This window comes from Triticum urartu, chromosome 7A, assembly GCF_056163025.1.
Source record: "Triticum urartu cultivar PI428250 chromosome 7A, HENAU_Tu73, whole genome shotgun sequence".
Lineage (NCBI taxonomy): Eukaryota > Viridiplantae > Streptophyta > Magnoliopsida > Poales > Poaceae > Triticum > Triticum urartu.
This window is the reverse complement of record NC_141879.1, coordinates 613,947,178-613,974,080: the sequence shown is the minus strand read 5'-3', so window position 1 is coordinate 613,974,080 and position 26,903 is coordinate 613,947,178. Positions and strand designations below refer to the sequence as shown.

At 43.9% G+C, this 26,903-nt stretch overlaps 1 protein-coding gene across 1 annotated transcript; it reads right to left on the bottom strand.

Moving 5' to 3' along the window:
• Positions 1-763: 763 nt before the first annotated feature.
• On the bottom strand, positions 764-9,170 carry LOC125529624 (L-arabinokinase). The gene is made up of 28 exons (XM_048694038.2): positions 8,948-9,170; positions 8,641-8,817; positions 8,470-8,553; positions 8,285-8,361; positions 7,893-7,959; positions 7,626-7,683; positions 7,475-7,542; positions 7,331-7,393; positions 6,897-6,950; positions 6,710-6,812; positions 6,506-6,615; positions 6,288-6,407; positions 5,770-5,826; positions 5,274-5,437; positions 5,028-5,187; positions 4,295-4,378; positions 3,795-3,917; positions 3,458-3,588; positions 3,298-3,379; positions 2,999-3,086; positions 2,849-2,892; positions 2,681-2,776; positions 2,505-2,581; positions 2,211-2,411; positions 1,959-2,124; positions 1,633-1,704; positions 1,266-1,469; positions 764-1,054 (listed from the first exon to the last, which is right to left on the bottom strand). The coding sequence occupies exons 1-28, from the start codon at positions 9,047-9,049 to the stop codon at positions 944-946; spliced, it is 2,943 nt and encodes a 980-aa protein (XP_048549995.2). The 5' UTR covers positions 9,050-9,170; the 3' UTR covers positions 764-943.
• Between the last annotated feature and the right edge of the window lie 17,733 nt (positions 9,171-26,903).

The window sequence follows — 26,903 nt, the reverse complement described above, 5'->3', positions numbered from 1 at the left end:
GTTTACTCGATGAAACAAGAATAATAATTACATTATGCTTATCCTTCATCAATTTAAATTGATGACAAGCAACGGATTTGGCATACTACTTATTCTCGTAGAAAGGATTAAGATAGATATCGCGCCAATTTGGGAAGGTTTTCAACGATCCACCGGTAAGATTAAAACAACGAATAAATTGACATGATAACAAAGAAAAAGAAATCTTGAATGGACCACCGTAAGAATTGAATAAGAAAGTAGCAAAAGCACAAATCACCGAGAAAAATTGGAAAATGAATGAAGATACTTGCTAGGATTTAGATACAAGTGAACGAAGAGATTATCAACTGATTAGAGGATGTTTGAGCGATGCACCGGTAAGTTTTGAGAATAAGAGCTGAAAGCTGAGAATGAATAAACTCAAAATGATGGTCTTCGGAGAATCAAACTGAAAAAAAATCTTGAATTGCTCCGGATAGGTTAAAAAAATTCTCACAATCAAAACAATCCGACAACGGCATTATACCTTTTATAAACTACTAGGAAAAAAACTCCGTGATACTCAGCTTATTCACCCTGCCTCGTTACGCCTTATAAAAGAACTAGGAAAAAACATTTTTTTTTTGTCCCCGGTGAAGATTTAACCTATTTAGTGGTGGTGAATCATACAGCAAGTTGGCTTTCATATTTAAAAACTGTTCGATTCCTATCTTGTGCTATATATGTATTCATGGCATTCGCGGCTGAAGCACAAATGTCATGGCAACGCAACGAACTGTGCTACAGAAAACGTGCTCGAGAAAGAGCTTATTATTATTCACGCTGCAGTCCCACATACACAATGAATTGCTGCTTCACATGTTCTGTGTTCAATCAATTCAGCAGCCTGACCTCTCAACAAACCTAACTTCACCGGGCACAATGGATTGGAAAGCCGACCACTTCATTCGGGGATTGTCAACTAGGGACGCCGCCGTCGGATCTTCAGGTAACCAAACTTGCCGGCGCCTGGAGACGACCCGTCGAAGACGATCGGTAGGTATCCCGTGGCCGCCTTGTACCTTTGCTGAATCTGAAAAAATGTCCAAGGGCAAAGTTATTGTCCCACCCACACAAAGTAAAAAAACAACTGCAGCCCAATGGACCGCACGGTGCATTCCGAAACAGAATCGTTACTGCCAAAGTGCGACACAAGGGAGTAAACATTTGGGGGAAGCTACTAAATTGACCGTAGCTCGCAACATGGTGAAGCCATCAACATACTAGTATACGAACTTAATTACCTCGGCGATCTCTTCAGCGCTTTGGAGGCAGTTCTTCCCGATAACACAGACGGAGCCACCAGACCCTCCACCCGTAATCTTCGCACCGTACAGATTAGGACCTCCATTTTCCGGCGTCTTTCTGTGCTGCATTTCTTGCACTAGATTAACCAGCCTCTCTGTGCCGTCAGAACCAAGCCCGCATGCATTGTAGCTGTAGTGGCACTGCCAAGTGTCAACAATGGGATGTGAAAACAATGTCAGAATTATGGAACACAGTGAAGGGTTAATCCTAAAGTCCAGTGAGAAAAAAATGAGACAGAATCATCATTTTTGTGGACGAAACGTACATCGTAACAAAATAGGTGATTAGGAGATTCAAATTCACCTGGTACATAAGTTCTCCAAGGGCTGACAATTGCTCATCTGTATTAGCTGCTGTTAATAATGCTTTGAAGGTCTACGTGCCAGAAAATAGAAGAATGTCAACAATAAAATAAACAAAACTATTTTTTTCAGTAAAGAGAAATCAAATGAATGATCATTGCTTGGAGAAAGAGATTTTGGTTCTTCTCTTTGGGATAATTTACATTATTGTGGCACTTATGATGATACCAGAAAAATTGCAACCGCTGCCATGACAGCATGCTGGGAAAACAATGAAAATTTCCAAACATAGTGCAGAAAGAAAACAATCTGGTGAAAATATCGAACCTCAACTCTGAAGTTTTCATATATGGGATGTCTAGTGGGCGCCTTCACACTGTAAGATCTTTTTGGATCAATTACCGTTACCATGTCATCGTGGTCTCCATATTTCTCTAAAAATGCACCTCCAGTGATGGTCTCCGGAATATCTTTTGAATAAGCAGCTTCATATCTGAAATTCAGATCTTATCATAACTACTATACATGCAATGTCCAGAAAGAATCATGTTTTTGCGAACTAAGTAAAGAAAGTGTGACCTGTGAGGTGGCAGCTTGCACAAATACTCCATGGAAGCTTCAGACTTCAGTACATCCCTTCCCTTTTCTTTATAATCATCAGACTGAGCAGGGGCATCTGAAGTTGAGGATACTGATACTAAGTCGGATGCTGCACACTTAATCATCTTTCGTCCCATATAAGTGCCTACCCTTACAGATCCATAATCTCCCCCACCGACACTGTTATCTCAAGACATGACAGAATACTGCAATCAGATGCAATTCGCCCAACCACAAAAGTTCTGTCAAAGCTCAACGAGGAAAAAAAACTACCTATGTCGTATACCAGAGTCTAGACCCCAAAATCGAATATGAGATGGAATCATAACCAATTCCTTCACTTCTGCAGGCTGCACCAAAACTGTGATTGAACAATACAGAAGTAACATGGTTTCGAATGGAGTTAAGATAAATCAACCAACTTGTGGAATCTAATAAAGACTACTAACCTGGCACACCATTGCAAGGAGTTTGTTAGCTTCTCCACAAGCAGATGCCATTTGGTCCATGACCCCACATGGAGCTCCAACAACATGATTCTCAACCTGAAAAATCGTAGAACTATAACGCACTTGCCAGATTCTATTCTTACAACCAGAATTTTGTTCAGATCATACCTTTTGACAAAGCAAAGCAAGATCCCTTGGAGTAATGTTTAAACCTGCAGGCAACAAAATAAAATAGAAAAAAAATTAGGAGATTCTAAAAAGGTTAGTCCAATAGATGGCAGGATTAGGGTAAAATGTAGCTATGGGCAATCAACAAACCATAGGCAGCTGAAATAGCAGACATCGTGGCAACCTCCACTGACGCAGAAGAAGAAACACCTTTGCCTTCTGGCACAGCAGAAGAAACCTACAGTTTCAGGGCAGAAACTAAATAAGAACTGATTGCGTAAAACACATAACATAACCGTTATCATGTGTCCAAGAGAAGAAACACGATCAACTAGTATGACACTGTGATTTCGCACAGTCCCCTAAATAGAGCGTTTAAAATCATTTTTGTTGAAAACAAAAATTAACATGCACATTAATGGAGGACAAGGAGAAGCTTATGTGCTTACCAGAATGCTCATGCTGTCAGTGAACTGGACGCCTAGCTCAGTCATCAAGATTAAAATTGTTCCGGAGACATAAGCAGCCCATCTGATATCGGATATAATTGGGAAATATGTGAATATAATTGATCACTCAGAATTTCTGTATAAAAATAAAGACACTAACTTTTGTGATGGGTCCTGGCAGAAAAACTCTCTGGCTTTTTCATACGATATTGGTTTGTCACCATCCATAAAATCGGACAGGTCCATATCGAAAGTTGGTGCACGATTACTCAATTCAGAACCAAATGAAACCTGCAAAATAATGATATACATAAGATAATGCACTTTCACCAGTTCTATCAGAGTTATAAAAGTACAAATTGGGCAAAATGGACATTTTTATCATACAAACAATATAAGGTATACTTATGTTCTGCAGATAACTAAAGAAAATAATGGTAGCGAATCTTGAGAATTAATGACAACAAAAAATATTTGAACAATTGAGTAGAACATACAATTTGTACCACAGGTACCACCCCTGTGTTCTCAAGCTGTCTTGCTTGTACATGCTTCCATAGCTTCTGCTTGCTAGGATGGTTTCTCTGAACAGCAACATGGCAGGCTTCCCGAAGAGGCATCTACTAATGGCATCAAAATTTTCCATCACAACTAACTAAAATATGACTTGACAAGAACAATACTGCATTTATTTCCAAAATTCTATCTAATTATCTGTGAACTGAAGAAAGTTCATGACAAGTCAGCGGTTTACTGAAAATATAGCATATATGGGGAACGATGGAATTCTGAGTTTTTGCACAGCATACAGAACTTAAAGATGCACAATCTGAGCAGAAATCATTTTATGACTAGAGGAAAAAAGTTGCTTGTTTCAGGCGCAACAGATGTTACTGGTAGTCAGGGGACTAAGTTATTTATAAGAGTAAGTACCATGATATTATCTAACGTAAAATCAGATAGATAACTGCCATTTTTCACCTGTAATTGAGCATACCTGCAAAACAAGACTTCCTGAATAGTCTGCAATGCCACCCATGACATCTAACCTTCCAGGCGCCCTTGCTACATATATTTCCCTCTGCAAAGGAATGAATTAAGAGAAAAACAATTATAAGAAACCAATCATTTGTTGGGCTTGGGCATTTCAAATAACTAACTTCAGGTGTCAACCTAACATAACATACGAACAAGCCAGTAAGACTAATTAGGAATCAAGTTTCCTCCTATAAAAGCTTGACAAAGTCATATATATGCGTGGATAGAATACGAGTGAACAAAGATAAATTTGAGAAAAAGAAAGATCAACGAAAGAAATAGGATTGTTGGCAAAACAAAGAGCAACGGTTGCTATTTAGTTAACATGGTAAAATTTGTGGTCAACAACGTGAATAGAAATTTCCCGGAATAATATATGCAAAGTATCTATCTGACAATTTCCCGTTGAGTTGCTTTATGACAAAACTTGAATCCAGCATGGAAAGTTAGCTCTACGTGGTCTGTGCAAACTAATAAGAAATGAGCCATGGCTCACATTGGTTGAACCAAATAGTATGCGAGGATAATAAATTAGCAATTTTCAAAATGGAACTAGAGCATAGGCAAAAGTTGGCTTATTTCTGAAATCCAGGAAGATATTATCTGAATGTACAAGGTCAGCAGCAGCAACATGTGGTTCATACGGTGGTATAGTTCACTAAAATTAACACAAAGCACTGAAAGATTAGTACCTCCCAGTCAAAGAGCACGGATGCAGCAGTTCTTTCTCGGGATTGCACCTCAGAATCCTTCAATTCATTTCCAGTAAGTCCGGATAAGCTCTTCAAAAAGGCCATGGTATCTGTTAATCCTTGCAAGTCCCCATGGAGTATCTCAAAGTCTTCACAGCATCTGTCAGAACCAAATTTGGTACGTCAGTAAAAGAAATTTATCATTGGAAAACCACAAACATATGAAAAACACCAGGATAAACTCACGATTCTGCCGTTTTGATCTTTTCAGTATTTTCTATGATTGGATGGGCACCAATTTCTGTGCCATTAAGAGAATACCAGTCAGGAATTCCTACATCTTTCCCAGGAGTCCTTTGTAGTTGATATCCTAACACTATTGCATCTTGCAATCGTCTTGCTCCATTAAACTGTAAATGCACATAAAATAGGTTGATCGGCTAACACTAAAACAGGGTTTCTGAAATGTTGCTTACAACTCCAATCTCGTTTATAAAATAAAAGAAAACAGAAAACATGTGCTCGATATGTGATGAGTTTACTTGCAGCACAGCATAGGTTTCTACCTTCCCAGGGAAAAATGTTTCCATATGAAGCATGGAAACTAGAGAATTTGGGATGAAGACAGACGCAGTTGCATATAATGAGTGGAACAGTGGGCACGGAAATATCTCTATCATAATCACATATTTAAATAGTGTGAATCTCACTGATCAGTCAACAGTCGTCCAGAATGACTCACTTTGTCAGAAGCACACTTCTTTCCAACAGCAATGTCCTGAAGGATCCGAGCAGCCACCTGCATGGACAGGTATTAGCTCATTACAAATATTATGAATTTCAATAGTCGAAGCCTTCTTTATGATATAGTTGATTTAGTGAACTAATAATCTATCTTTTGGAACATACATGAGGATTATGCTGGTAGTGTCATAATGATGTACTGCAGCTAACTGTTAATCTTCAAAGGTTCTAATACAATTGACTGCAAGCTGCAACATGCCATAGCCCAATGGAGGGGCACGTTATCTCTCTGGCTGATGATAAGAGTTCAATTCTCATCAACCACAGGCCGGATGGGTTATTTTTTGTGGATTTCTAGTACAATTTTGAGGATTGGAAACCATGACATGTGTGTTGTGAAATTTTAGAGTCTCCAAATACAATTGGCAGCATAAATAGTTTTAAATCCTGACAAGCTAGGATGCAGTTATGCAAAAAAAAAAAAGATCCCTATTAGAGAGCATGCAGGGAAATTACTTGGCCACCATTTGTTGGGCCATCATAGGAAGGTTGAAGTGTGAGAGCACGGAGTAGATATGGTTTCCAGTGCCCAGCAAGGAAATCCCTTCTAATCATCTCAATGCTGCTTTGGTGGTGCTGAAACAAAGTGGGAGAGAGGACGTCAAATTAAGGCATTTTCAGCACAGCTATACTAACTTACCCCAAGAATATTGTGATGGTAAGAAATGTTCAACCTCAAGCAAATTCCGCAGAAATGGCTCCTCGTTAAAATAATCTCTGCGAACGAACACAAATGGTAGTTTGTATGCCAAAGCTTCACTTGCCGTTCCATACCCAATTTTTCCTATATAAAACTGGGGTGAGTATCTTCGAAGAGTTCCTTTTTAAATAATACTCTACCTAGCATTCAACAGTGAATATGTAATGCTTTATTTTACCTAGCATACAGTCAGATGCAGCCATAACATCTGGTGTGTAAGTATCTTTCTCAAGCTTAATGAAGTTTGGAGGAACCTCTTGAGAATCAGATGCACCACAGACCTTTTATGAAGAGATTACCAAGTTAAGATCAGCAAGAGGCACAGTTGTTGCAGGAATAGAACTCCATTGCAGAAAGAAACATACCAAACAGATCCAGCCATCAGGCAGCCATTCTTGCTTCAGTTTCCATCCTGCTGGCTGGGGATAACATCACATTGATTTCATTTGATATGTGAGTATGTAATTGTAGGACCATTCAATACAGAAGATAGCCGGCTTCCAACAAAGCATGGTATGCGATTATATGAAGAACAATGTTCACACATGCATTTTTTCTTGTGAACATCAGTGTATAGTGTATTTTAAGGATTTACTGTTGCAGGAAAATTGGTTCAAAATGATGTATGTGTATTAATGCGTAATGGAATTACAATTTCAAATAATTGCACAATACATCAAACTGATTGGTTAACCTATTTTTTATTGAATACCCCGAGCACTTCTAATTTTTGTCTCTGAGGGTGTGTATGTGTTACCCTTTACAGCAGAGAGTAGTGAAACATGTCTCTTAAGCTCACCTGTCCACCAAAATTAAAAATGACCACCTTAGTGCTCTCCGCAATTCCAAGGTCCTTCCTGACCTAATAGATCAAAATAAGAATTAGAAAACAGAGTGGTGCTCAAGCCTGTGGCATATCTTTCTTCAGCAGAAGGACACCAACCTCAGATCTGGATTTGCGCAACCCTCTTACCACCAGAGGCACATCAGTGACATCACGGAAAGCCGGCACTAGAGTGAAATGTTCAGTTCTGATGAATATTCAGAAGTCGGGCATAGACGTTTACAAGAAAAAAAAGTGCAATTGCACGTACTAGGGCAATATCCAGGTAGTCGAAGTAAGGTCTCACAATTGGAATAATCCTCTGCTATCTGTAAATGTTTATGAGATAGTCACATTGAGCAGGTAAAAGTGCCAATGAGCATACGCAAAAAGGGACAGTGTTAAAGACAGCAGCAGAGAGTTGGAACGTACAACATAGAATCAAGAATTGTAATCTGAAGGTCCAAATTCGAAATTTTGAACACTTTGAAAGATACAAATAAGGTAATACAATGATGTGGGAAATAGTGAAAGGGACCTGCCAGACAATAGATCGGTGATGAGACCCAGCTGCCATGATGTATTCTGCATATATGGAGTCCCAACTGCAAATTGTGCGTGGCGAAATAAAATACCAACTTTTGATACATTTGTTATTTATTCCTAATGCAAGTGTAAGTTGAGATTGTTCAAAGAGTCAACATGCAGACAGATAACATCGCCGCGCCAACAGAGACTAGAAAAACAGCTCCACATGATTGTGTAAGGCCGATGATTGCAGCAGAAACAGAGAGGGTTAACTCGTGAGAAATGTTGATAGGTCTAGCAGGACACCGTATAGCATGAGAGGCAAGGTAGAGCAAAATGGTACTGGTATAATAATAGTTTCAGGCAATGCAGCAGAAACAGAGAAGGGAAATAAAAGCTCACCTAAAATTCCCAATGCACACCGAGCGGATACCGGCATCTGCGGCCGCCCTGCACACCACAGGAACAACATCCGAGACCTATCCCACAACAGCATTCACTTCATAGTTCATACATTGCAGCCATGGCCGAGAGGAATCAATTTTGAATATGGACTGAATGATAGCACAGCAGAGCAGCAGTAGTACCACTAGGTCTGCCTTGACGGAGCGCAGCCACTCCGCCTCAGTCCTCAGGATCGACTCGCGGGGCACCACGGCGGTCTGATGGTACTGCATTTCCGCAACCACGCAGCCAGTCAGTCAGAGTGTCAGACGCAGGCCAACGGCGTAGGTTGTGAGGAAATTTCGATGCGGAACCTTCTCGAGGGTGGCGAGGGGATCGACGGTGAGGGGGTCGGACTGGACGGCGCCGCAGTCGAGCAAGACCTTGCGGACGTGGAGGCCGGGGGAGCGCAGCTCGGCGGTGAAGACGAACTCCGGCACCGCCGTGGAAACGTGCACCTCGTGCCCCGCCGCGATCAGGTGCCGCACCACCTGCGAGTTGCCAGGCGCGCCACGGCCACGCGCACAAATAGGGTCAAATTCTCCGGCGAAACGGCGAGTCGGGATCGTGGTGGCCGAAATGGCTGAGGAGGAGAGTGGAGGGGAGGGGAAGGGGCGGGACCTCGATGGCGCGGGTGGCGTGGCCGAAGCCGTGGCCGGTGAGGTAGAAGGCGAAGACCAGGCGACGCTCCGGCCCGTCGTCGGCGCCTCCGGCGGTCGACATTGCCGGTGAACTGGCAGGGAGCTCTGGATCCACCCGAGTGGGATGGGCCGCGTCGGCTGTTGCTTCAAGCGTAACTAACCGGAGAGACCGAGTCCACACTCCACAGCGCGACTACGCACAACTTCGCTCTCGACCGACGACCTGTCAACCTCTTCAATCAAAATTCTACCACTACTACCCCTCAAATCTACATTAATTGTCGACCCTCAACAAAATCTACATTAATTGTCACTGATTTAGTATCACTTTTACTAAAGCACATCTAGATATGCCAATTTCAAACACCTTTGACTAGTCAAAGGTACTGCATTTACTAGTCAAAGTACTATTCTCTCTGTTCATTTTTATAAGACCTCGAAGACATTTCAGATAATGTACAAAACAGCCCATTTTAAGCTGTCTGAAACGACTTATAAAAGTGGACGAAGGGAGTAGTAAATGAGTGACAATTATTAATACAGTTTTGCTAAAGCACATCTAGATGTGCCATTTATTAATATTAAAAGAGCAATAAATACGGTTAGGCAAGTGACGTCTTATAAATATGTGAATATTAAGCTCAAGCTTAAATCCAATATGTACTAATAAAAAACAATTTTATTTAATATTTTGGTGGGAATTTTATTTAATTATTTGAAAAGGTGGTTAACCTGTCCTTTACATCGATTGATGCATATGAAAAGGCGACCCGCAAATTTCCTCTCGTGTCCGTCCGCGGACAGGGATGCGGGAGGCCGCCATCCAACTATGCTCGCATACATTTCAAACACCTTATAAATCACCCAGATGAAATTCATGCAAACACGGTCGAATATCATATAAACATGCTGGATTTCATAGAAATCAGACAAAACGGTTACATTTTGGACATTAACTAAAAACGATACAAGACTAGATAAAACTAGTCTACTGCCGGCGCCGGCAGATATCCATTCTAACGGCATGGATACCTTTGACTAGTCTACTGCCGGCCGCGACGGATCCCCATTGTCGTCTCCATGTCCAGCAGGCGTGAGCCCTATGCTTCAGCGCAAAGGGTGTCTCGCTTCCCCACCTCTCAGCTGAGTGGAAAAACGAAGACTAATGCTTCAGTCGGAAGGGAAGGATCCCTACGCTGCACTGACCAAAGTTGGTTTTTGGGTAAGGGGCGATGGTGACCGACGAGATGGCAAGACACAGGTTGTGTACACCAGTGTCGCCTTGGCGGTGGCCTTCATGGTACCCAAGCGAAGGCGGCCTCCCATGTTCTACTTCTCGTTGACGATGGCGATGGGCGTGGACGTGTTGGGCGCCACCTTGTCAATGTCTGTGCAGCCGACTTCTTTCTCTGCCAGCAGCACGGGGCTAGGCGCACGTTGATGGTAGATGGTGCGGTCGCATGCATGGGAGGCGCGGTACGACGCGGCGTCGTTCACGATAGTGACGATGCCCATACCGTCGTGCTCCCCCATGCCGACCTGGAGCAACTCGTCACTCGTCCGCAAGCTGGCTTGGAGCGGCGAGTTGCTGAACCACGTGCCAGCTTGGGGCGACAACTTGCTCCGTCGGGCTAGGTGAGGGAGGTGGGGCAGCGAGCTGCCTCGCTCATATTCGGCGGGCCACCCAACTGGCTTTCATGCCAGAGAACTGCTCTTCCTGCTCGTCGGATGCCATTCAAAGGGTGGATAAAAGTGGAGGAAGACAAGGTGGGGAGCGGCAAAGTGGTGCGATTCTTGCCCGGCATTTGACCTCCTACAAATAGCCGACGGATGGGAGGAGCTTGCCCAACACTTTGTTTAATGGCGACCTGCTCGTGAACGAATGTGTGGCTGAAGTAGGTTTCTCGGCTTCCACACGGGTTTAATGAAGGCGTTTGAATGCGGCGACGAGGCATGTTTCAGCCGGATGTGCAGCAGGCGGAGCCCTCGGCCGGTGTGCCGCTTCAATGGTGGAGGTAGTGAGAGGTCGCATCTGCCCTGAGTCATCTTCAATGAGCAGTACCGCGATGTACAGCAGCATGAATGCGGGCAGCTGGCGCAGGGCAAAAACACGCGCGGGTGAGGGAGGAGGGGGTTTGGGTGGGCCAGGTTGGTCAGAAGCGGGCGCAGTTGCTGTCCGGGTGCCCGCAAGCCCCCCTCACACGTTTATCTTCACTTTGCGGGAGAAATTACATTCGGACTGCCATGCGGATCGATACAGGCCCGCGTTGGATAGCTTTCGCGGTTCGAACATCGTGGATTGAGTGTATGCGGGCGATTTGAGGGTCGGCATTAGAGATGCCCTTATTCACCACACTTGTCACACAACATTTCCTTGCATTCTTCACATGCCTACAAACAGTATTTTTAGGAGAACATGTGTAATATAAAGGAATCTCCAACGGCAACCCGCAAATTTCCTCCCGCATCCGTCTGCGGATAGGGGGGTCCAGTTGAAGGAAATATGCCCTAGAGACAATAATAAAGTTATTATTTATTTCCTTATTTCATGATAAATGTTTATCATTCATGCTGGAATTGTATTAACCGGAAACTTAGTACATGTGTGAATACATAGACAAAACAAAGTGTCCCTGGTATGCCTCTACTTGACTAGTTCGTTTATCAAAGATGGTTATGTTTCCTAACCATAGACATGTGTTGTCATTTGATGAACGGGATCACATCATTAGGAGAATGATGTGATGGACAAGACCCATTCGTTAGCTTAGCATTATGATCGTTACAGTTTCATTGGTACTGCTTTCTTCATGACTTATACATGTTCCTCGGACTATGAGATTATGCAACTCCCGAATACCGGAGGAATACCTTGTGTTCTATCAAACGTCACAACATAACTGGATGATTATAAAGATGCTCTACAGGTGTCTCCGATGATGTTTGTTAAGTTGGCATAGATCGAGATTAGGATTTGTCACTCCGTGTATCGGAGAGGTATCTCTGGGCCCTCTCGGTAATGCACATCACTATAAGCCTTGCAAGCAATGTGACTAATGAGTTAGTTGCGGCATGATGCATTATGGAACGAGTAAAGATAATTGCCGGTAACGAGATTGAACTAGGTATGATGATACCGACGATCGAATCTCGGGCAAGTAACATACCGATGACAAAGGGAACAACGCATGTTGTTATGCGGTTTGACCGATAAAGATCTTTGTAGAATATGTAGGAGCCAATATGAGCATCCAGGTTCCGCTATTTGTTATTGACCAGAGATGAGTCTCGGTCATGTCTACATCATTCTCGAACCCGTAGGGTCCGCACGCTTAACGTTCTGTGACGATTTGTATTATGAGTTATGTGATTTGATGACCAAAATTTGTTCGGAGTCCCGAATGAGATCGGGGACATGACGAGGAGTCTCAAAATGGTCGAGACGTAAAGATCGATATATTGGAAGGCTATATTCGGACATCGGAAAGGTTCCGAGTGATTCGGGTATTTTTCGGAGTACCGCAGAGTTATGGCAATTCATATTGAGCCTTAATGGGCCATACGGGAAAGGAGAGAAAGGCCTCAAGGATGGCCGCGCCCCTTCCCCATGGACTGATCAGAATTGAACTAGGGAAAGGGGGCGCCCCCTTCCTTCCTTCTCCTTCTCCCTTCCCTTTTTCCTATTCCATGTGGGAGGTGAAATCCTACTAGGACTAGCGAGTCCTAGTAGGACTCCACACTTTGGGCGCGCCCTATGAGGGCCGGCCTCCTCCTCCCTCCATCCTTTATATACGTGGTTAGGGGCACCCCATAGACACACAAGTTGATCATTGATCTCTTAGCCGTGTGCGGCGCCCCCCTCCACCATAATCCACCTCGGTCATATCATTGCAGTGCTTAGGCGAAGCCCTGCATCGGTAGCTTCATCATCACCGTCATCACGCCGTCGTGCTGACGAAGCTCTCCCTCGACACTCTGCTGGATCGTGAGTTCGTGGGACGTCACCGAGCCGAACGTGTGCAGATCGCGGAGGTGCCGTACTTTCGGTGCTAGGATCGGTCGATCATGAAGACGTACGACTACATCAACCGCGTTGTCATAACACTTCCGCTTACGGTCTACGAGGGTACGTGGACTACACTCTCCCCTCTCGTTGCTATGCATCACCATGATCTTGCGTGTGCGTAGGAATTTGTTTGAAATTACTACGTTCTCCAACAGTGGCATCTGAGCTAGGTCTATGCGTAGATGTTATATGCTCGAGTAGAACACAAGTGAGTTGTGGTCGATAATAGTCATACTGCTTACCAGCATGTCATACTTTGATTCGGCGGTATTGTTGGATGAAGCGGCCCGGACCAACATTACGTGTACGCTTACGCGAGACTGGTTCTACCGACGTGCTTCGCACACAGGTGGCTGGCGAGTGTCAGTTTCTCCAACTTTAGTTGAATCAAGTGTGGCTACGCCCGGTCCTTGTTGAAGGTTAAAATATCACATACTTGACGAAAAATCGTTGTGGTTTTGATGCGTAGGTAAGAACGGTTCTTGCTCAGCATATTGTGATGTGATATGGTCAAGACGTGATGAAATATAAATTTTTGTATGAGATGATCATGTTTTGTTGAAGTTATCGGCAACTGGCAGAAGCCTTATAGTTGTCTCTTTATTGCATAAGATGCAAGCGCCAAATAATTGCTTTACTTTATCGCTATGCAATAGCAATAGTTGCAAGAGCAATAATTGACGAGACGACCATGTGACGACACGTTGATAGAGACCAAGATGATGGAGATCATGGTGTCGTGCCGGTGATGATAGAGATCATGACGGTACTTTGGAGATGGAGATCAAAGGCGCAAGATGATCATGGTCATATCATGTCACATATTTTGATTGCATGTGATGTTTATCCTTTATGCATCTTATTTTGTTTAGTTTGTCGGTAGCATTATAAGATGATCTCTCACTAAATTTCAAAGTATAAGTGTTCTCCCTGAGTATGCACCATTGCGACAGTTTTTTGTGCTAAGACACCACGTGATGATCGGGTGTGATAAGTGTTGGGGAACGTAGTAATTTCAAAACATTTCCTACGCACACGCAGGATCATGGTGATGCATAGCAACGAGAGGGGAGAGTGTCATCCACGTACCCTCGTAGACCGTTAAGCAAAAGTGTTATGACAACGCGGTTGATGTAGTCGTACGTCTTCACGGTCGACCGATCCTCAGTACCGAACGTACGGCACCTCCGCGTTCAGCACACGTTCAGCTCGGTGACGTCCCGCGAAATCACGATCCAGTAGAGCTTGGGGAAGAGTTTTGTCAGCACGACGGCATGGTGACGATGTTGATGAAGCTGCCGCAGCAGGGCTTCGCCTAAACACCGCTACAGTATGACCGAGGTGGATTATGGTGGAGGGGGGCACCGCACATGGCTGGGAGAGATCTTTGTGATCAACTTGTGTGTCTAGAGGTGCCCCTGCCCCTGTATATAAAGAAGCAAGGGGGAGGCCGGCCGGCCCTTGTTGGTGCGCCAAGAGGAGGAATCCTCCTCCTAGTAGGAGTAGGATTCCTCCCTTTCCTACTCCTATTAGGAGGGGGAAAGGAAGGGGAACAAAGGGAAGGAAAGGGGGTGCCGCCCCCTCTCCTAGTCCAATTCGGACCAGAGGGAGGGGCGCGCTGCCTGCCCTAGGCCGGCCCCTCTCTCTTTCCCTTATGGCCCAACAAGGCCCATTAGCCTCCGGGGGGTTTCGGTAACCCCTCCGGTACTCCGATAAAATGCCGATTTTACCCGAAACTCTTTCGATGTCCAAATGTAGGCTTCCAATATATCAATCTTTATGTCTCGACCATTTCGAGACTCCTCGTCATGTCCGTGATCATATCCGGGACTCTGAACTACCTTCGGTATATCAAAACATATAAACTCATAAAACCGATCGTCACAGAACTTTAAGCGTGCTGACCCTACGGGTTCGAGAACTATGTAGACATGACCGAGACATGTCTCCAGTCAATAACCAATAGCGAAACATGGATGCTCATATTGGTTCCTACATATTCTACGAAGATCTTTATCGATCAAACCGCATAACACTATACGTTGTTCTCTTTGTCATCGGTATGTTACTTGCCCGAGATTTGATTGTCGATATCCCAATACCTAGTTCAATCTCGTTACCGGCAAGTCTCTTTACTCGTTTCGTAATGCACTATCCCGCAACTAACTCATTATTTGCATTGCTTGCAAGGCTTATAGTGATGTGCATTACCGAGAGGGCCCAGAGATACCTCTCCGACAATCGGAGTGACAAATCCTAATCCTGATTTATGCCAACTCAACAAGTACCATCGGAGACACCTGTAGAGCACCTTTATAATCACTTAGTTACGTTGCGACGTTTGGTAGCACACAAAGTGTTCCTCCGGTATTTGGGAGTTGCATAATCTCATAGTCATAAGAACATGTATAAGTCATGAAGAAAGCAATAGCAGTAAACAAAAACGATCAAGTGCTAAGCTAACGGAATGGGTCAAGTCAATCACATCATTCTCCTAATGATGTGATCCCATTGATCAAATAACAACTCGTGTCTATGGTTAGGAAACTTAACCATCTTTGATCAATGAGCTAGTCAAGTAGAGGCATACTAGTGACACTATGTTTGTCTATGTATTCACACATGTATTATGTTTCCGGTTTAATAAAATTCTAGCACAAATAATAAACATTTATCATGAAATAAGGAAATAAATAATAACTTTATTATTGCCTCTAGGGCATATTTCCTTCAGTCTCCCACTTGCACTAGAGTCAATAATCTAGATTACACAGTAATGATTTTAACACCCATGGAGCCTTGGTGCTGATCATGTTTTGCTCGTGGAAGATGCTTAGTCAACGGGTCTGCAACATTCAGATCTATATGTATCTTGCAAATCTCTATGTCTCCCACCTGGACTTGATTCTGGATGGAGTTGAAGCGTCTCTTGATGTGCTTGGTTCTGTTGTGAAATCTGGATTCCTTTGCCAAGGCAATTGGACCAGTATTATCACAAAAGATTTTCATTGGACCCGATGCACTAGGTATGAGACCTAGATAGGATATGAACTCCTTCATCCAGAGTCCTTCATTTGCTGCTTCTGAAGCAGCTATGTACTCCACTTCACATGTAGATCCTGCCACGACGCTCTGTTTAGAATTGCTCCAACTGACAGCTCCACCGTTCAATATAAACACGTATCCGGTTTGCGATTTAGAATCGTCCGGATCCGTGTCAAAGCTTGCATCAACATAACCATTTAGATGAGCTCTTTGTCACCTCCATAAACGAGAAACATATCCTTGGTCCTTTTTAGGTACTTCAGGATGTTCTTGACCGCTGTCCAGTGATCCACTCCTGGATTACTTTGGTACCTCCCTGCTAGACTAATAGCAAGGCACACATCAGGTCTGGTACACAGCATTGCATACATGATAGAGCCTATGGCTGAAGCATAGGGAACACTTTTCATTTTCTCTCTATCTTCTTCAGTGGTCGGGCATTGAGTCTTACTCAACTTCACACCTTGTAATACAGGCAAGAACCCTTTCTTAGCTTGATCCATTTTGAACTTCTTCAAAACTTTTTCAAGGTATGTGCTTTGTGAAAGTCCAATTAAGCATCTTGATCTATCTCTACAGATCTTGATGCCCAATATATAAGCAGCTTCACCGAGGTCTTTCATTGAAAAACTCTTATTCAAGTATCCTTTTATGCTATCCAGAAATTCTATATTATTTCCAATCAACAATATGTCATCCACATATAATATTAGAAATGCTACATATCTCCCACTCACTTCCTTGTAAATACAGGCTTCTCCAAAAGTCTGTATAAAACCATATGCTTTGATCACACTATCAAAACGTTTATTCCAACTCCAAGAGGCTTGCACTAGTCCATAAATGGATCACTGGAGCTTGCACACTTTGTTAGCTCCCTTTGGATCGATAAAACCTTCAGGTTGCATCATATACAACTCTTCTTCCAGAAATCCATTCAGGAATGCAGTCTTTACATCCATTTGCCAAATTTCATAATCATAAAACGCGACAATTGCTAACATGATTCGGACGGACTTAAGCATCGCTACGGGTGAGAAGGTGTCATCGTAGTCAACTCCTTGAACTTGTCAAAAACCTTTCGCAACAAGTCGAGCTTTGTAGACAGTAAAATTACCGTCAGCGTCTGTCTTCTTCTTGAAGATCCATTTATTCTCGATGGCTTGCCGATCATCAGGTAAGTCAACCAAAGTCCACACTTTGTTCTCATACATGGGTCCCATCTCAGATTTCATGGACTCAAGCCATTTTGCGGAATCTGGGCTCATCATCGCTTCCTCATAGTTCGTAGGTTTGTCATGGTCAAGTAACATGACCTCCAGAACAGGATTACCGTACCACTCTAGTGCGGATCTTGCTCTGGTTGACCTACGAGGTTCGGTAGTAACTTGATCTGAAGTTTCATGATCATCATCATTAGCTTCCTCACTAATTGGTGTAGGTGTCTCAGGAACAGGTTTCTGTGATGAACTACTTTTCCAACAAGGGAGCAGGTACTGTTACCTCATCAAGTTCTACTTTCCTCCCACTCACTTCTTTCGAGAGAAACTCCTTCTCTAGAAAGGATCCATTCTTAGCAATGAATGTCTTGCCTTCGTATCTGTGATAGAAGGTGTACCCAATAGTTTCCTTTGGGTATCCTATGAAGACACATTTCTCCGATTTGGGTTCGAGCTTATCAGGTTGAAGCTTTTTCACATAAGCATCGCAGCCCCAAACTTTAATAAATGACAACTTTGGTTTCTTGCCAAACCATAGTTCATAAGGTGTCTTCTCAACGGATTTTGATGGTGCCCCATTTAATGTGAATGCAGCCGTCTCTAAAGCATAACCCCAAAATGATAGCGGTAAATCAGTAAGAGACATCATAGATCGCACCATATCTAGTAAAGTATGATTACGACGTTCGGACACACCATTACGTTGTGGTGTTCCAGGTGGCGTGAGTTGTGAAACTATTCCGCATTGTTTCAAATGTAGACCAAACTCGTAACTCAAATATTCTCCTCCACGATCAGATCGTAGAAACTTTATTTTCTTGTTACAATGATTTTCCACTTCACTCTGAAATTCTTTGCACTTTTCAAATGTTTCAGACTTATGTTTCATTAAGTAGATATACCCATATCTGCTTAAATCATCTGTGAAGGTGAGAAAATAACGATACCCGCCGCGAGCCTCAATATTCATCGGGCCACATACATCAGTATGTATGATCTCCAACAAGTCTGTTGCTCGCTCCATTGTTCCGAAGAACGGCGTTTTAGTCATCTTGCCCACAAGGCATGGTTCGCAAAGTACCAAGTGATTCATAATCAAGTGATTCCAAAAGTCCATCAATATGGAGTTTCTTCATGCGCTTTACACCAATATGACCTAAACGGCAGTGCCACAAATAGGTTGCACTATCATTATCAACTCTACATCTTTTGGCTTCAATATTATGAATATGTGTATCACTACTATCGAGATTCATCAGAAATATACCACTTTTCAAGGGTGCATGACCATAAAAGATATTACTCGTATAAATAGAACAACCATTATTCTCGGATTTAAATGATTAACCGTCTCACATTAAACAGGATCCAGATATAATGTTCATGCTCAACGCTGGCACCAAATAACAATTATTTAGGTCTAAAACTAATCCCGAAGGTAGATGTAGAGGTAGCGTGCCGACGGCGATCACATCGACTTTGGAACCATTTCCCACGCGCATCATCACCTCGTCCTTAGCCAGTCTTCGCTTAATCTGTAGTCCCTGTTTCGAGTTGCAAATATTAGCAACAGAACCAGTATCAAATACCCAGGTGCTACTGCGAGCTCTGGTAAGGTACACATCAATAACATGTATATCACATATACCTTTGTTCACCTTGCCATCCTTCTTATCCGTCAAATACTTGGGGCAGTTCCGCTTCCAGTGACCAGTCTGTTTGCGGTAGAAGTACTCAGTCTCAGGCTTAGGTCCAGACTTGGGTTTCTTCTCTTGAGCAGCAACTTGCTTGATGTTCTTCTTGAAGTTCCCCTTCTTCTTCCCTTTACCCTTTTTCTTGAAACTGGTGGTTTTGTTAACCATCAACACTTGATGCTCTTTTTTGATTTCTACCTCTGCAGCCTTTAGCATCGCGAAGAGCTCGGGAATTGTCTTATTCATCCCTTGCATATTATAGTTCATCATGAAGCTTTTGTAGCTTGGTGGCAGTGATTGAAGAACTCTGTCAATGACACTATCAACAGGAAGATTAACTCCTAGTTGAGTCAAGTGATTATGATACCCAGACATTTTGAGTATATGCTCACTGACAGAACTATTCTCCTCCACCTTGCAGCTATAGAACTTATTGGAGACTTCATATCTCTCAATCCGGGTATTTGCTTGAAATATTAACTTCAACTCTTGGAACATCTCATATGCTCCATGACGTTCAAAACGTCGTTGAAGTTCCAGTTCTAAGCCGTAAAGCATGGCACCCTGAACTATCGAGTAGTCATCAGCTTTACTCTGCTAGACGTTCTTAACGTCATCAGCAGCATCTGTAGCAGGCCTGGCACCCAGCGGTGCTTCCAGGACGTAATTCTTCTGTGCAGCAATGAGGATAATCCTCAAGTTACTGACCCACTCCTTGTAATTGCTACCATCATCTTTCAACTTTTCTTTCTCAAGGAACGCATTAAAATTCAATGGAACAACAACACGGGCCATCTATCTACAACAACATAGATAAGCAAAATACTATCAGGTACTAAGTTCATGATAAATTTAAGTTCAATTAATCATATTACTTAAGAACCCCCACTTAGATAGACATCCCTCTAATCATCTAAGTGATCACGTGATCCACATCAACTAAACCATAACCGATCATCACGTGAAATGGAGTAGTTTTCAATGGTGAACATCACTATGTTGATCATATCTACTATATGATTCACGCTCGACCTTTCGATCTCAGTGTTTCGAGGCCATATCTGCATATGCTAGGCTCGTCAAGTTTAACCCGAGTATTCTGCGTGTGCAAAACTGGCTTGCACCCGTTGTAGATGGACGTAGAGCTTATCACACCCGATCATCACATGGTGTCTCGGCACGACGAACTTTGGCAACGGTGCATACTCAGGGAGAACACTTTTATCTTGAAATTTAGTGAGAGATCATCTTATAATGCTACCGTCAAACAAAGTAAAATAAGATGCATAAAGGATAAACATCACATGCAATCAATATAAGTGATATGATATGGCCATCATCATCTTGTGCTTGTGATCTCCATCTCCGAAGCACCGTCATGATCACCATTGTCACCGGCGCGACACCTTGATCTCCATCGTAGCATCGTTGTCGTCTCACCAACTATTGCTTCTACGACTATCGCTACCGCTTAGTGATAAAGTAAAGCAATTACAGGGCGATTGCATTGCATACAATAAAGCGACAACCATATGGCTCCTGCCAGTTGCCGATAACTCCGTTACAAAACATGATCATCTCATACAATAAATATAGCATCATGCCTTGACCATATCACATCACAACATGCCCTACAAAAACAAGTTAGACGTCCTCTACTTTGTTGTTGCAAGTTTTACGTGGCTGCTACGGGCTGAGCAAGAACCGTTCTTACCTACGCATCAAAACCACAACGATAGTTCGTCAAGTTAGTGTTGTTTTAACCTTCTCAAGGACCGGGCGTAGCCACACTCGGTTCAACTAAATTTGGAGAAACTGACACCTGCCAGCCACCTATGTGCAAAGCACGTCGGTAGAACCAGTCTCGCGTAAGCGTACGCGTAATGTCGGTCCGGGCCGCTTCAACCAACAATACCACTGAACCAAAGTATGACATGCTGGTAAGTAGTATGACTTGTATCACCCACAACTCACTGATACGTCCATTTTGCATCATGCTTTTATATCAATATTTATTGCATTATGGGCCATTTTTACACATTATGTCACAATACTTATGCCTATTCTCTCTTATTTTACAAGGTTTACATAAAGAGGGAGAATGCTGGCATCTAGGATTCTGGGCTGGAAAAGGAGCAAATATTAGAGACCTATTCTGCACAGCTCCAAAAGTCCTGAAACTTCACGGATGATGTTTTCCAAATATATAAAAAATACTGAGCGCAAGAAGTTCACCAGGGGGGCCACACCCTGCCCACGAGGGTGGGGGGCGCGCCCTACCCCCCTGGGTGCGCCCCTACCTCATGGGCCCCCTGGTGGCCCTCCGGTGGCCATCTTCTGCTATATGGAGTCTTTCAATGGGAAAAAAAATCATAAGCCATCTTCTCAGATGAAACTCCGCCGCCACGAGGCGGAACCTTGGCGGAACCAATCTAGGGCTCTAGCGGAGCTGTTCTGCCGGGGAAACTTCCCTCCCGGAGGGGGAAATCATCGCCATGGTCATCACCAACTCTCCTCTCATCGGGAGAGGGCAATCTCCAACAACATCTTCATCGGCACCATCTCATCTCAAAACCCTAGTTCATCTCTTGTATCCAATTCTTGTCTCCAAGTCCGGGATTGGTGCTAGTAGGTTGCTAGTAGTGTTAATTACTCCCTGTATTTGATGCTAGTTGGTTTAATTGGTGGAAGATCATATGTTCAGATCCTATATGCATATTAATACCCCTCTGATTATGAACATGTTTATGCTTTGTGAGTAGTTACTTTTGTTCCTGAGGACATGGGAGAAGTCTTGCTATTAGTAGTCATGTGAATTTGGTATTCGTTTGATATTTTGATGAGATGTATGTTGTCTCTCCTCTAGTGGTGTTATATGAACGTCGACTACATGACACTTCACCATTATTTGGGCCTAGAGGAAGGCATTGGGGAGTAATAAGTAGATGATGGGTTGCTAGAGTGACAGAAGCTTAAACCCTAGTTTATGCGTTGCTTCGTAAGGGGCTGATTTGGATCCATATGTTTCATGCTATGGTTAGGTTTACCTTAATACTTTTGTTGTAGTTGCGGATGCTTGCAATAGAGGTTAATCATAAGTGGGATGTTTGTCCAAGTAAGGGCAGCACCCAAGCACCGGTCCACCCACATACCAAATTATCAAAGTACCGAACGCGAATCATATAAACGTGATGAAAACTAGCTTGACAATATTCCCATGTGTCCTCGAGAGCGCTTTACATCATATAAGAGTTTGTCCAGGATTGTCCTTTGCTACAAAAAGGATTGGGCCACCTTGCTGCACCTTATTTACTTTTGTTACTTGTTGCTCGTTACAAATTATCTTATCACAAAACTATCTATTACCACTTATTTCAGTACTTGCAGAGAATACCTTGTTGGAAACCGCTTATCATTTCCTTCTGCTCCTCGTTGGGTTCGACACTCTTACTTATTGAAAGGACTACGATAGATCCCCTATACTTGTGGGTCATCAAGACTCTTTTCTGGCGTCGTTGCCGGGGAGTGAAGCGCCTTTGGTAGGTGGAATTTGGTAAGGAAAAATTTATATAGTGTGCTGAAATTTACTGTCACTTGTTACTATGGGAAGTAATCCTCTGAGGGGCTTGTTTGGGGTATCTTCACCCCGACAAGTAGAGCAAAGAGTTGCTCCTCAACCTACTAAACCTACTGAAAATGAAAATGACAATACTTGCTTTGAAGTTCCTTCGAGTATCATAGAAAAACTGCTAGCTAATCCTTTTTTAGGAGATGGAACAAAACATCCTGATGAACATATGATATATGTGGATCAAGTTTGTGGATTATTTAAGCTTGCAGGTGTATCCGGAGATGTTGTTAAGAAGAAGGTTTTCCCTTTATCTTTGAGGGGAGATGCATTGACATGGTATAGGCTATGTGATGATATGGGGTCTTGGAATTACAAACGATTGAAATTGGAATTTCATCAGAAGTTTTATCCTATGCATCTTGTTCATCGTGATCACAATTATATATATAATTTTTGGCCTCGTGAAGGAGAAAGCATCGCTCAAGCTTGGGGGAGGCTTAAATCAATGCTATATTCATGGCCCAATCATGAGCTCTCAAGAGAAATTATTATTCAAAATTTTTATGCTCGGCTTTCTGGTAACAATCGCACCATGCTTGATACTTCTTGTGCTGGCTCTTTTATGATGAAGACTATTGAATTCAAATGGGATTTATTGGAAAGAATTAAACTCAACTCCGAAGATTGGGACCTCGATAATGGTAAGGAGTCAGGTATGACACCTAGTTTTGATTGTGTTAAATCTTTTATGGATACCGATATTTTTCGTAAATTTAGCACTAAATATGGACTTGACTCTGAGATAGTAGCTTCTTTCTGTGAATCTTTTGCTGCTTATGTTGATCTCCCTAAGGAGAAGTGGTTTAAATATCATCCTCCCATAGAAGTAAAAGTAGCCGCACCTATTAAAGTTGAAGAAAAGACTATCACTTATAATGATCCTGTTGTTCCTACTTCTTATGTTGAGAAACCACCTTTCCCTGTTAGGATAAAGGATCATGCTAAAGCTTCAACTGTGGTTCGTAAAAGCAATATTAAAACATATACACCTCCCGAGCAAGTTAAAGTTGAACCTAATGTTGCTATCGTTAAAGATCTCTTGTCTGATAATATTGATGGGCATGTTATTTATTGCTGTAATGAAACTGCTAGAGTTGCTAAACCCCGTGATAAAGATAAACCTAGACCTGTGGTAGGCATGCCTGTTGAAAGGATCGATATGGTTAACTAGAGGGGGGGGGTGAATAGGCAACTAACAATTTTTAGCTTTTCTTTAGCAATTTAAACTTTGCATCAAAGTAGGTTGTCTAGATATGCAACTAGATGAGCAACCTATATGATGCAACACGAATAGGAACACAAGCAAGCAAGATATATGAAACAAATAAGCTACAGAAGTAAAGGCATGAGATAACCAAGAGTGGAGATGATGGAGACGAGGATGTGTTGCCGAAGTTCCTTCCCTTTGAGAGGAAGTACGTCTCCGTTGGAGCGGTGTGGAGGCACAATGCTCCCCAAGAAGCCACTAGGGCCACCGTAATCTCCTCACACCCTCACACAATGCGAGATGCCGTGATTCCACTATTGGTGCCCTTGGAGGCGGCGACCGAACCTTTACAAACGAGGTTGGGGCAATCTCCACAACTCAATTGGAGGCTCCCAACGACACCACGAAGCTTCACCACAATGGACTATGGCTTCACGGTGACCTCAACCGTCTAGGATGCTCAAACACCCAAGAGTAACAAGATCCGCAAGGGATTAGTAGGGGGAATCAAATATCTCTTGGTGGAAGTGTAGATCTGGGCCTTCTCAACCACTCCCGAGCAAATCAACAAGTTTGGTTGGCTAGGGAGTGAGATCGGGCGAAAATGGAGCTTGGAGCAATAATGGAGCTTTTTTAGTGGAAGAGGTGAGTCAACGGGGAAGAAGGAGACCCCTTATATAGTGTGTGGAAAAGATCCAACCGTTACCCACCAACCAGCCCGCGGCCAGCGGTACTACCGCGCCTGGCCAGCGGTACTACCGCAAGGACCGCGCGGTACTACTGCTTGCAACCAAGCGGTACTACCGCACGGCTATGCGGTACTACTGTACCGACCCACGGTACTGCCGCAACCCCAGCACAGAAACAGACGCACAGAAGCTAGGGGCGGTACTTCCGCACGCGCGGTACTACCGCGCCCCCCATGTGGTACTACCGCAAGGCAAAAGTCCCAGCCAGGGGGAAGGGAAACTTCCGTGCCTACTTCCGCAAAAAAACGGAAGTAGCAAAAACCCGACATAGTAGTACTGCCGAGGGGCGGTACTACTGCCTGACCGCATAGCACAGTACTACCGCACGGCGAAAGCGGTACTACCGCGGCAGGTGCGGATGTAAAAAATTACATCCGCTCCTAATACCGCGAAGGGGCGGCACTAGCCTGGTGGGCACCGGTAGTGCGGCTCCAAGGGAGCGGTACTACCGTGGGCACCAGCGGTACTACCGCGCCACCGCGCGGTACTACCGTGGATGCCTACGGTACTACCGTTGATCCAGGAGCAGTACTACCGCAACCACAACAGCAGCCAGTCACAGGAGGCAGGAGAACGGAGGAAGCTCCAAGGAAGAAGGAGGGGATAAAAGGAGACATGTACGTGATGATTCCACCCAAACCTTTCCAACACGGACCCCCTCTTAATAGTACGGCTTTCCTACGACTCAAATCCACCAAAAAGAAACGTAGAAAAGACGCCGTCTTCGTCAGTCTTCGAGGGGCACCCAATCGTCTTGTGCCTAGCAAAGAAGTGTCTGGAAAACTCATGGCACACGATTAGTCCGCAAATGCATTGTCATCAATCACCAAAACACTTAGGGATAAATATGTCCTTACAATCTCCCCCTTTTTGGTGGATTGATGACAAAACAGGATTTGCACAAAGAAAATACTATTAAGTAAATGCAAACCCCTCCTCTCTATAATATAGACGGGCTCCCCCTAAATGTGTGCCACCTAGATGAGCATGAATACTAGGAACAGAGCTCCCCTATATTATAGAGACAAGGCATATCTATCACTAGACAAGATAGTACAAACATAAGATAACTAAGATAGATAGAGTGCATATGTCTTACACCATATGGAGGAAAGGTATCGAAGGCACAAACCAAACAAAAGCAAACGAGGCAAACGAGGTCCAAACAAAAAAGCAAATAAACACACCAAGCACGACACAACGCAAATCCCTACACTCTTTCCCCCTTTGGCATCGAGACGCCAAAAAGGCAGAGAGGACACCTACACTCACGGGGTGGCTCAGGCAGAGAAGTCATCCCACTGCTCCTCGTGCTCCTCGTCAGACTCAGCGGCGGGGATAGTCTCCTCGATGTCATCCTCTGAACTGGTCCACTTGTAGCCCTGCTTTGACATCCAGGCAGCCTCAGGTGTGATGACGTCCTCAGACCCGCCAGACACATCCTCTCCAAAGAGCCTCATCACCTTCTTGTCATGGCGGCGACTCTCCTTGTCAGCCACGTGAGCCCTGTACTGTCCCTTCGCCTGCATGCAGAAGAGAGTCTTCATCTTGTCATTCAGCTTCTTGGCCCATGACGGCTCAGAGGAAGAAGTGGTAGACCGAGCAACACGGTCCTCAGCAACAGTCTCAGTAGCAGCAGCCTCCCCCCTCACCAGCAACCCTCCTAGCAGATGATGCCTCAGCACGGGTAGTGGTGTTGGCCCAGTTGGGCTTGACACGGAGGCTGATGGACTCATGGCGAATCCAGTCTGGAGCAAGGAACTCATCACCTGGATACATCTTCTCCCAAGTGGCGGAGAGCAGCAGAAACAGGTACGGTCCATAGATAGGTACCTTGCGAGTGAACACCGCAAACCGAAGCTCACACCACATGATGTGTGAGACATCAAGTGGCTGAGTCTGAGAAGTACGTGCCTCTGCACACAAGAGCAACATGTCCACTAGATATGCATGTACCTTGTCCTTGTCGCCAATGCATGGGAACAGAGTGTTGCAGAAGATGCGATGCATGACATCCAGAAAGGAGTTTAACACCCAAGATGACTTGCCATTGGGGAGTACCTTCTCAACAAGGAAGGGCTGAAGCTGGTTCTTGTTGGCAGACTCAGAGTTGGCATGGGGGCGAACGCCAACGGGGGTGTGAAGCCCGTCATCAGGAATGTGCAGCAGATCCATGAACTCTTTCCATGTAGCAGACAACTGACGGCCATTGGTCATCCAGGTCATCCTCCGCTCCTCCCCGGATGAAAGTACACTAAGGCAAAGAACTGACAGATGAGCTCAGGGTCATAGTCAAGGTGAAAGGAGATCACCAGCTCAATAGC